Below are 12743 nucleotides of genomic sequence, written 5' to 3'. Positions count from 1 at the left end.
CCATCACCTCCACCTCTCTGACCTCCTCCTCCTCTACCTCTCTGACCTCCTCCTCCATCACCTCCACCTCTCTGACCTCCTCCTCCTCTACGACCTCCTCCTCCATCACCTCCACCTCTCTGACCTCCTCCTCCTCTACCTCTCTGACCTCCTCCTCCATCACCTCCACCTCTCTGACCTCCTCCTCCATCACCTCCACCTCTCTGACCTCCTCCTCCATCACCTCTACCTCTCTGACCTCCTCCTCCATCACCTCCACCTCTCTGACCTCCTCCTCCTCTACCTCTCTGACCTCCACCTCTCTGACCTCGTCCTCCACCTCTGACCTCCTCCTCCTCTACCTCTCTGACCTCCATCACCTTCACCTCTCTGACCTCCTCCTCCACCTCTCTGACCTCCTCCTCCACCTCTCTGACCTCCTCCTCCACCTCTCTGACCTCCTCCTCCACCTCTGACCTCCTCCTCCTCTACCTCTCTGACCTCCATCACCTCTACCTCTCTGACCTCCTCCTCCTCTGACCTCCTCCTCCACCTCTGACCTCCTCCTCCACCTCTGACCTCCTCCACCTCTACCTCTCTGACCTCCTCCACTACCTCAGCCTCAAAACCCAACTGCCAACACCCTAATGTTCTTTAAATCAGCCTCAAATCGACATTTTCACAAATTTAGCTTTTGACCCAGTTGTAGTATCCCATTCTGTAAAGCGTCTTTGAGCACTGTGAAAAGCACAAATCGAATGTATTATTAATAATCATATCAATATTATTATTATTAATGCTATTGTTGATGTTATTATTATTAGTAATATAGATACGATTATTAATAATAACACATATTCATACATTATTAATAATAATAATAATCATTATGTTACCACCCCCTGTCTTCACTTCCTCTTTCTCTCCTACTGCTTCCTCCCCCGTCTTTCATTGTCCAGGTCATACAGTCCAACTTACACCATACTCCCCTCACTCCGCCGCCAACCATCTGCCTTGTTGTCAAATCACTGCTTCAGTCGGTCTGACTGACTCGGCGGAGGGTCAGCGGCTTCCCGTCTGCGTTGCAGAAGAACGGATACAGTTTCTCATAGAATGGGCAGCGACTGAAGCTGTATATGTTGGCTCCAGTGTCTGCGTTGTAAAAGGAGACATCTCTGGCCTCATAATCCACAAACACCCCTAGTGTCTGAAGCGTCTCTGTCAGGGAGAGGGTGACAGGAGGGTAAGCACGAGCTTTATACACACCTCTGTACAATCTCACAGACCAGACCCCGCTGTCAGGATTCAACAGGACGCTGCTCTTCTTCCTCTCAATGGACTCTGTGGCGACGCCTATCCTCCACCAGACGTTTCCCGTCACCTCGACCTCATAGTAAAATCTCCCAGAGACGAACCCTTCCTTCCCCAGGACACACAGCTTGTACTCAAATCTTTTGGGATTACGGGAGAGAGCCTGTTGGGCGTCTCCCCATCTCACTTGTCTGCGGTCCTCAGAGAGAAGGAGTTGAGGATGAGCAGTGTCCGGGTCCAGAGACACGTCCACAGCATACTGTCTCACTGTGATCACTCCCATCTCCTCTAGTGTCTCAGAGAGCGTCTTCTGCATATTTTCCACAGCTCTCCTCACGGCCTCCATGGGGCCTCGGTCAAACTGGACCTTCATTCCAGGCAAGGTCTGGGTTGTTGTGGGGAGGGTGCAGAGGGATGCAGAGCTCTCGAGGAGGTGGAGTTGGTCCTCGGTGTGCGAGAGTATCTTCAGCTCTGAGCTCCTGCTCAGTAACATGTTGATCTCCTCCTCGAGCTCTTTGATGATTTCGTCAGCCTGTTTCTCTAAAGCCTTCTGGGTCTTTTCAGCTGCCTTAATGATTTCAGATGTGCTTCTCTCACCAAGGTCGACAGAGTTCCTGATCTTCTGAACCCTCTGCTGTCGCTCCCGGATCATGTGTTGTACTTGTGACTCTGTGTTTCCCAGTTCTACCTTCCTCTCGTCACACTCGTCCTCAATGGGTACAGTCGTGTGGGTCTTGTGGTCGGATAAAATGCACAGTAAACACACGCACATCTTGTCGTTCTTACAGAACAGTTCCAGAGGCCTTTTGTGCTTCTTACAGGCCCTGTCCTCCAGGTTCTCCACAGGATCAATCAGGTTGTGTCTCTTGAAGGAAGCCAGGATCTGGTGAGGCTGCAGGTGGCTCTCACAGAAAGAGGCCAGACACACCAGGCAGGACTTCAGAGCCTTGACCCCTTTCTCAGTACAAACATCACAAGGAACATCTCCAGACTCAACAAGATGACTTCGCTCCGGAGGCTTAATTTCATCTTCAACTGAAGCCAGTTTATTAACCTGAGCGGCCATTTCAGAGATTAAAGTGTTGACTTTGAGATCCGGTCGCCTCTCGAAGGCATTCTTACACATGGGACACAGGCAGCGGTCACTGCTATCCCAGTAGCCCGTGATACAGGTCTTACAGAAGTTGTGTCCACAGGGGGTGGTGACCCGGTCAGTGAACACATCTAGACAGATGGAACACTGGAACTGATCCTCTGACAGACTGGAACTGAGACTGGAACTGGCCATAACTGTGAACAAAGAAAAACAAATGATAAATACACTATAGCTGCCAGCAACCATTCACTGTGTCCAAACACATAGGGCTCTATTTTAGTGAAGCGCAAGGCATGCGCTGGCTGTTTGGGCACAAGGTAACATGGTGGTTCGAAGGGAACAGCTTTTCTGTAAGTATTATTTGTGAATGTGTGAAGACTGTCTGTATTACACACAGAGGGAACTGTCTGACCACTTTCAAACTAAGTACAGGATGAAAAATTCTTCCAAATAAACTTTCATGATTATGAATATGTAGGCTACATGTCAAAAGGGCAATACATTTTGTTAATGTAATCTACTTGCACATATGTATGTTATATAGCCTAGTACTATTATTACTGGATTAAACATTAAAGTAAATCCTTCAACTGAATGCAGCCTTTTAATCGTATAATCACAACAAGCTATTTCACTTTTACACTTGTGGTTATTGAATCCGTGCATGGATCAGCATCGTGAAAACATCATGGAAATCATCATCTATGAGCACAATACACTAGAAGAGAGAGGCACTTGTGAGGACAGTGACTACAATAAATACCTCTCGTTCTAGTGGAAATCTGATTGAGAGTAGTAGGCCTATATATTGATTGATTGTTTGAAAACTTTATTAACAGATTGCAGAATGGGTACAAATTAAATAACTGCTAAGAGGATGCAGACCAGAAAAACCATGACACTCCCCTGACTAAACGTATAATGGGGCTCTATGGCGAAACCATGACACTCCCCTGACTAAAAGTATAATGGGGCTCTATGGAGAAACCATGACACTCCCCTGACTAAAAGTATAATGGGGCTCTATGGAGAAACCATGACACTCCCCTGACTAAAAGTATAATGGGGCTCTATGGAGAAACCATGACACTCCCCTGACTAAAAGTATAATGGGGCTCTATGGAGAAACCATGACACTCACCTGACTAAAGGTATAATGGGGCTCTATGGAGAAACCATGACACTCCCCTGACTAAAAGTATAATGGGGCTCTATGGAGAAACCATGACACTCCCCTGACTAAAAGTATAATGGGGCTCTATGGAGAAACCATGACACTCCCCTGACTATAAGTATAATGGAGCTCTATGGAGAAACCATGACACTCCCCTGACTAAAAGTATAATGGGGCTCTATGGAGAAACCATGGCACTCCCCTGACTAAAAGTATAATGGGGCTCTATGGAGAAACCATGACACTCCCCTGACTAAAAGTATAATGGGGCTCTATGGAGAAACCATGACACACTCCCCTGACTAAAAGTATAATGGGGCTCTATGGAGAAACCATGACACTCCCCTGACTAAAAGTATAATGGGGCTCTATGGAGAAACCATGACACACTCCCCTGACTAAAAGTATAATGGGGCTCTATGGAGAAACCATGACACTCACCTGACTAAAAGTATAATGGGGCTCTATGGAGAAACCATGACACTCCCCTGACTAAAAGTATAATGGGGCTCTATGGAGAAACCATGACACTCCCCTGACTAAAAGTATAATGGGGCTCTATGGAGAAACCATGACACTCCCCTGACTAAAAGTATAATGGGGCTCTATGGAGAAACCATGACACTCGCCTGACTAAAAGTATAATGGGGCTCTATGGAGAAACCATGACACTCCCCTGACTAAAAGTATAATGGGGCTCTATGGAGAAACCATGACACTCCCCTGACTAAAAGTACAATGGGGCTCTATGGAGAAACCATGACACTCCCCTGACTAAAAGTACAATGGGGCTCTATGGAGAAACCATGACACTCCCTTGACTATAAGTATAATGGAGCTCTATGGAGAAACCATGACACTCCCCTGACTAAAAGTATAATGGGGCTCTATGGAGAAACCATGACACACTCCCCTGACTAAAAGTATAATGGGGCTCTATGGAGAAACCATGACGCTTTCTCACTAAAAGTTGTTTCAAACGAAAACGGCTGGATGTCATTTTGCCAAACCAGCATGGCTGTGAGAGTCTTTAAGCGTTTACATATCTAGCTTTGGCATGGATTGATTGTTTAGGGATAAACCGGATGAAGAAAAATGAGGGATTTCAATAGGTGTAGGGTCTATATGGAACACATACAGGAAAACACATGATCTATTCATTCATAAATGGATGACGTGGCTTAATATTGGATGTCTTTGTCCTCGGTGGAAGTTATTCCAGGGTTCGAAATTAACGGGGGCTTGGGGCATAATGCCCTTGAAAATGGACAAAATGCCCTCGAAAATCAGTTAAGGGGGGCACAAAATGCCCCCGACAGTTTACTAATTATATATATATATTTATCCGGTAATGACGCGTCTGTGTATCGTACGGTTCAGATGACACGCAAATAAAAAAAAATCATTTGGCGGAGGTGAGCACTGGCTGCTGCAGCAGCACTGCAGCTGAGCCAGGTGCTAGTCAGTTTGTGTACAAATGGCACGCACAATCTAAATCAATCTTCATTACGACTTCAAAAACATAGCCATTAACATTACATAGGCATACACACATCTTGCGATAGCGTTAGCAGTTTGTAAACACAACGCACGTTTTAACTATAGAATCAGCCCGCGAGGTAATACAGTCAACGAAATGTTACCGTAGCTACTAGCTAGCAGAGGAGGAAATGGGAGTCTGAGAGGCGGGGTGTTTAAAGACAATGATAGGCGTTTATTCAACATCCAAGAAGGCTAACATACAACTGTGTTTTACTAACTCCAACCGGGACTATTGCCGCTTTCCCACTGCATGCCATCACCTCCTAACGTTACCGTAATGTATCAGTACTAAATACCTATATGTCCCTATGCCATAAATGTCATGTATGTTGTGTATGTCATAAATGTCTATGAATTGAAAATGGGGGACCCTGATGGAAACAAGACAAACGTCTTTCTCAGGTCTGCATCCCCTTAACAATTGTATGTATTGAGCCGTACTGTATTGTACCCATTCTGCAATCTGTTAAATAAAGTTTTCATTCATTCATTCATTCATTCATTCATTCATTCATTCATTCATTTCACCGGAGCTACCGGAGCTGATAATAACATTGCCTGAGCTGAAGGTGCGTGACACTAAAATGTCCGTGGGGACCCGGCGCCAACCCATAGATAGTTCCAACTCACCGAATTACGTAATCCACCACAGTTGCACTCAATATTTAAATAATGTTAGTCTAAATAAATGTAGACAGATACATAATAATTTCAAGCAGAACACGAATCTTTCCATTAAGAACTGACAATCAGGGAATTTAAACATGGATGACATTGTTTTTTTTGTGTTTATATTAAAGAAAGGAAAGTCTAGTGCTGGCTGAGCATATTGTTTGTTTGCACTAAGTTAATACTACAAATGTAGCCTATATTTTTCAGTCAGTTCGGTCTTTGTGTGCCAAACATTATTTAAGGCTGTAAACACTGTAACACTGTAAACTTTTTTATTTTTTTTTAATAAATGAGAAGCATGTTTAGATTTGAGTGTTACATTTTTTTTTATAAAAATGTACGTATATCGAACCGAACTGAAAACCGTGACCCCAAAACCGTGATACGAACCGAACCGTCCATTTTGTGAACCGTCCCACCCCTACCGTTTATCATAAAAATTCAGTGCCCCCGAAATACAAAAAAAAGCCCCCGAAAATCAATTAATGGGGGCAAAAAAAGCCCTTGAAAAAAAATGTTAATTTCTAACCCTGAGTTATTCCTATATACCAGGCGCATGTTGTTCTGATTGGCCATAATGACGTCAGGCACCGCTCCCTGTAATCATGTCTCCCTCCTGCTCCATAATGACGTCAGGCACCACTCCCTGTAATCATGTCTCCCTCCTGCTCCATAATGACGTCAGGCACCACTCCCTGTAATCATGTCTCCCTCCTGCTCCATAATGACGTCAGGCACCACTCCCTGTAATCATGTCTCCCTCCTGCTCCATAATGACGTCAGGCACCACTCCCTGTAATCATGTCTCCCTCCTGCTCCAGCCCCACAGAGGCGCTTGTCTCACCAAATAGTTACAATAAGTTGGACACAGTGCAAATAAAGTTAAACGTAAACTTATGAGGTCAAAATGAACAAGAATACACTCATTCCTGCTAGTATGGTACCATCAAAGTGTATGCCATTAAATATAATATAATCAGGCGTGCGTTCCAGAAATCAACAGGGGTTGCACGCACCTAATGGCGCCACGTGCACGCGCGCTCCCGCGAATGCGCATAAATGTCCCCTCGCTTGAGCACAGACTACAGACAGTGCCTAATTGCCTCTATGAATGGAATGTAACACATGTCATTCACAACAAGTTAGGTGTGAATGTATCTGAGAACGTATTTAACACACCTGACGACCGGCGCTATATTGATATGCAAAGTAGCCCAGGTGGGTACTTATAGCCCAGGTGGGTACCTCTCACAGTGAGCTGTGGTGTTCCACAAGGAAGCATACTAGGACCGCTACTGTTCCTAATTTATGCAAATGACATGTCGTCAGCTTGTGACTGCAACTTGTTCCTGTTTGCGGACGACTCAGCCCTGCTGGTCTCTGACAAGAACAAGTTACAGGTTGAAAAAACCCTCAGCTCGGAACTAGGCAGAATCTGCATATGGCTCGCTGATAACAAACTATCATTACACATGGGCAAAACAGAGTCCATTCTCTTCGGTTCAAATAACAAACTCAGCAAGACCGACGGCTTCTCAGTTACAGTGGGTGACAATATTGTCACAAGGAAAGATGAAATTACCTACCTGGGTTCCATCCTAGAGGCTAATCTCTCCTGTGACAAAATGGCATCCAATGTAATAAAAAAAGTCAACCAACGAACTCGATTCTTGTACCGGATCTCCTCTCTGGTAAACAAGAATACCCTGAAGACTCTGGCAGGAGCACTCATTCAGGGGTACTACGACTATGCTTGCACCTCATGGTACCAAAGCACCTCAAAGGCGCTAAAAACAAAATTACAAACATCTCAAAACAAACTGGTCAGACTACTGCTTGACCTTACTCCTAGAACCCACCTCACCCCTGCCCACTTTGACAACCTAGGATGGCTTAGAGTAGATGACAGAGTACAGCAACTTGCAATGGGCCTGGTCTACAAGATACACTACACGACCAAGGTACCCATGTACATGGCAAAATACTTCCCAAAGGTCAGTGAATACCACGATCACAACACCAGAGGGAGCTCCACAAATCATGTTAAACCCAGATTCGGCTCAAATAAGGGACTAAACACGTTTCGCAATTATGCCACATCAATGTGGAACGCCCTACCCAAAGCTGTAAAGGAATGTGGATCACTACCCACTTTCAAAACCTCTCTCAAGAGACACCTACGGGAGACTGCAATTCAACACTGGCCCCTGTAAATATCCTAACCCAACCCCCTCCAATGTACAGTCATTTACCTAGTATGGTTGTCAATAGTCCAATGTACAATTTTGTTTGTTTGTACAGAGTCTCCCCCCCCTCAATGTACAGTTTTGCTTGTTTATACAGTGTGCCCCCCCCCCCCCCCCCCCCCAACCACCTCCAATGTAAATTACCCAGTATGGTTGTCAATATCCCAGTGTACCCAACCCCCCCCACCCAACCTCCTCCAATGTACAGTTTCTACGTCAAATGTATATACTCCCTTTTCTTGACTCCTTCTGTATCACAAACAGTACTGTATTTGCAAATCTGGTATGTCATAAATGTATAGATGTAGCAGTACTGACTATCTGTATGTCATGTATGTCATATATGTCCTGATGAATTGAAAATGGGGGACCCTGGTGGAAACAAGACGAAAGTCTTTCTCTGGTCTGCATCCCCTTAACAATTGTGTGTATTGAGCTGTACTGTATTGTACCCATTCTGCAATCTGTTAATAAAGTTTTCAATCAATCAATCAATCAATAGCGAGTACTTATCTGACCCTGCACGGAGTGCAACCCCGTCCCATGACGAACGCATGCCTGAATATAATGGACAGAGGTTTGGTTTGGGTGTGTTACTGTAAATTGACTAAATTCGTGTAAAAACCGATTCTATTCTTATGACATTTTTGTATTTCCTTCTTATTAAAATCAAATCCTACTCACCTTTAAATGGCTCTATTGTTCACACTGTAAACAGGCCCCTGGACAGTTTGGTGAAACTCTCTTTGTAAAGATTTCTGCTGCGTGTTCCTGGAACTTCCTGCCGTTCAGCTTGTTCACTTTCATTTCTGCAAAGTGACGTCACTAAGCCCCGCCCTCCCCACAGTTGTTTGCCCAATGATTGGAGTATTCACACAACCTGCCCTAAATGTTCAGTTCAATGAAAAGCGTATTTTTAAACCTTGTTGCATATTTTAACAGAAGGTATGTTGATGTAAAATTACCCAAAATGTTAGACCTGCTGTTGTTGTGAAAATGATAACTAAAACCCTTTAATCTCTATCCCCCTGTGCAGTTTAAACAAGAGTAATGAATATATATAATGTTTAAACAGTTAGAAGTTAAATGCAGTTTAAACAGTTAAATGGTGCTTTTTATATAGCGCTTTTATCTGAAGTGCTTTACAATTTTGCTCCTCACATTCACCCATTTACTCACACATGACAGAGGCAACCATGCAAGGTGCCAACCGGCAAATGGGTAGCAATTAGGGGTTAAGTGTCTTGCTCAAGGACACTTCGACATGCTGCCCGGGAGGAGCGGGAATCGAACCAGGAACCTTCCGACTACCAAATTACCGTTCTACCTCCTGAGCCACTGTCGCCCCATTTAGTAGTTATATATGTTTTTTCAACAGAGTTAAATATGCAACAGTTAAGTTTAGTCAATTATTTGGAATGAAGACCATGTACAATCAATCACAAATACAGTACATGGAATAAGCATGTGATGTGATTGATTGATTGGACATTTTCATTAACAGATTGCAGAATGGGTACCTACAGTATACAGTACGGCTCAGTCAATACACACAATTGCAGACCAGAGAAAGACTTTCGTCTTGTTTACATCAGGGTCCCCCATTTTCAATTCATAATGTAATGGTTTAGTCTGCATGCATGACATAAAAATGCTCTCTATTCAAGATATCATTGTGACTTAAAGACACCTGTAAACATGTATTGTGATGTATGTATTGTAATATATGTATTGTGATGTATGTACTGTGATGTTTGTATTGTGATGTAAAAAAGAAAAAAAAATCTAACCCTGACTAACCTTACTGTCATGCACTTGTCCTAATAAACGAACCTACACTGTAACACGCAACACTTTGATGAACATTGTTACTCAGACAATAGAGTTGTACCCTTCTTGCTGTCTTGTCGTACAGAACTTGTAAGTCGCTTTGGATAAAAGCGTCAGCTAAATTACTAAATGTAAATGTAAATATGATGTATGTAGGCTATCATTTGTGTTCAATAGTGGTCTGGTTAAAGCTCCCTTTGTCTTTTGTGAATTAATGAATGAATGAAAACTTTATTTAACAGATTGCAGAATGGGTACAATACAGTACGGCTCAATACACACAATTGTTAAGGGGATGCAGACCAGAGAAAGACGTTTGTCTTGTTTACATCAGGGTCCCCCATTTTCAATTCATATCGACATTTATGACATACACAACATGACATTTATGGCATAGGGACATACAGGTATTTAGTACTGATACATTTGTGACATAAACGGTATTCAAATATACAGCACTGTTACCCATAGATCCTGACATATGATGGGGAGGGGACTGTACATTAGGAGGGGGTGGGTGGGTGGGAGAGAAATATACATACGGTGGGGAGACTGTACATTTGGAGGGGGTGGGTGGGTGGGTGGGAGAAATATACATACGGCGGGGAGAGAATATATACATGCAGTGGGGAGGAGACTGTCTATTAGGAGGTGGTGGGGGGTTTGGGCATTTACGGTGGCCAGTTTCGAATTGCAGCCTCCCGTAGGTGCTCTTTAAGAGCGGTTTTGAATGTGGGTAGGGATTCACATTCCTTTACAGCTTTGGGTAGGGCGTTCCACATTGATGTGGTATAATTGCTAAACGTGTTTAGTCCCTTGTTTGAGCCGAATCTGGGTTTAACATGATTTGTTGAGCTTCCTCTGGTGTTGTGGTTGTGATATTCACTGACCTTTGGGAAGTATTTCGACATGTACATGGGTACCTTAGTCATATAGTGTATCTTGTAGACCAGGCCCATTGCAAGTTGCTGTACTCTGTCGTCTACTCTAAGCCATCCTAGGTGGTCAAAGTGGGCAGGGGTGAGGTGGGTTCTGGGGGTAAGGTCAAGTAGTAGTCTGACCAGTTTGTTTTGTGATGTTTGTAATCTTGTTTTTAGCGCCTTTGAGGTGCTTCGGTACCATGAGGTGCAAGCATAGTCGTAGTACCCTTGAATGAGTGCTCCTGCCAGAGTCTTCAGGGTATTCTTGTTTACCAGAGGAGATCCGGTACAAGAATCTAGTTCGTTGGTTGACTTTTTTTATTACATTGGATGCCATTTTGTCACAGGAAAGATTTGCCTCTAGGATGTCACAAATTTGTCACAAATTTGTTCTTAAGGCGAGACACCCCAGGTGAATAGTCAAATATACTTTTTTTGTTGATTTTGAGATTTTGTTATATTTTGCTTCCTAAACATGTCTTCTATGAAACTAGTGACAATAAAACGTCAATAACACACATTTAGTTGTTTATTTTACTTCATTTTGCCTTATTGCAACCATAAATGTGCACATATTTAATGGGGAAGTGCCTCATTTGCATATATAAACATACATTTCAGAAAACTTGCAATATATTTTTTCTTAGTTTATATGTACATAACAAACGGAAAGTTTCATAGTGATATCTATTCAAATATGTTTTGCCTATTAATTTAGGGGGTACTACACTGTACTACACTGTTTGTAGCCTGTGTGTAGTTCTGTTCAGTTCAATAACATCATTATTATTATTATTCAGTTATCGGGCATGTGTTTAGGTTGTCTATTACTAATGGTTTGATTAGGTATTGTGTTTGTAAATATCTGTTTAAAAAAAAAAGTATGGCATTTTACAATACAGAACTTTGAAGGCGTTTTCCCAAAAATGAGTTTTAAGAGTTTTTCCTCATACTCTGAGCCAGAAATCTCCACTTCAGTAGCACTCACATACACCAAACCTTCCAGTTCTATTCATATCTATGTTCTGAAGGTATTTACAGAAGGGTTTGTTGATATCGCATTCATACCCTGATTTATATCACATTTTATTCCTAAAAACATGGCGAAATATGGAATTTTACCATAAAAATGGACTGAATGGAGTATTTTCTGATTTATGGAGTGATAAAAAGAGATATCCAAAATCCCTTCTGTAATAACCTTTGGCTCTAATATGTCAACAAAATGAAACTATAATTTTGAAAATGGCTTTATCCAATGTTCAGATTTCTGTCCTGGAATTATATGCAAATTAGTGCATATTTAAGTAGATCATGCCTCATTTGCATATTTAAACATACAATACAACTTATAATACAAAAAAGTCTTGTCTTAATATAAGTAATCAACTGGGGAAGTTTCATTGTGATATCTATTAGTTAATTTTTTTTACCCTATTCACCTGCAGTGTCTCCCCTTAATTGACCTGCCTGGTTAAATGAAATAAAACAATAAACATTTCTCATGATGATAAATAGAAGGTGGTGATCTTCCTCTCATCTCTGTGTTTAGCTCAACAGCACTAGAACCGATCTGGCAGAATCTACTGTGGCTGTAATTCACTGAAAAGCCACAAGATGGAGGTCTAAGCTTGGAAACAGACATGTCGTTCTGATCCGCGTGATCTTTTTCGTAGCCTCTGTTTGCGAAGACTGATTGATTGAAAACTTTATTAACAGATTGCAGAATGGGTACAGTGTACAGCTCAATACATACAATTGTTAAGGGGATGCAGACCAGAGAAAGACTTTCGTCTTGTTTACATCAGGGTCCCCCATTTTCAATTCATCATATGACATACATGACATACAGATAGACAGTACTGCTACATCCAGTGGTGCGTTATTGAAATCATCTGGGGTTGCACGCACCTAATGGCGCCACGTGCACGCGCGCCGCGTGCGCTCCCACGAATGCGCATTTAATGTCCCCT

The 12743-nt window shown here is 42.8% G+C and overlaps 1 protein-coding gene across 1 annotated transcript; it reads right to left on the bottom strand.

Annotated features, from left to right (window-relative positions):
- Nucleotides 1-586: 586 nt before the first annotated feature.
- Nucleotides 587-2290, bottom strand: LOC311234725 (E3 ubiquitin-protein ligase TRIM21-like; the record flags this gene model as incomplete). Its single annotated transcript, XM_084321969.1, has 1 exon — nucleotides 587-2290. A coding segment is annotated over one exon (1278 nt), but the record flags the coding sequence as incomplete, so codon positions are not given.
- Between the last annotated feature and the right edge of the window lie 10453 nt (nucleotides 2291-12743).

The sequence above is a fragment of the Notolepis coatsorum genome (genome assembly GCF_963971535.1).
Source record: "Notolepis coatsorum genome assembly, chromosome: 9".
NCBI lineage: Eukaryota > Metazoa > Chordata > Actinopteri > Aulopiformes > Paralepididae > Notolepis > Notolepis coatsorum.
The sequence above is the reverse complement of the archived record's forward strand: the minus strand, read 5'-3'. Positions and strand labels throughout refer to the sequence as shown.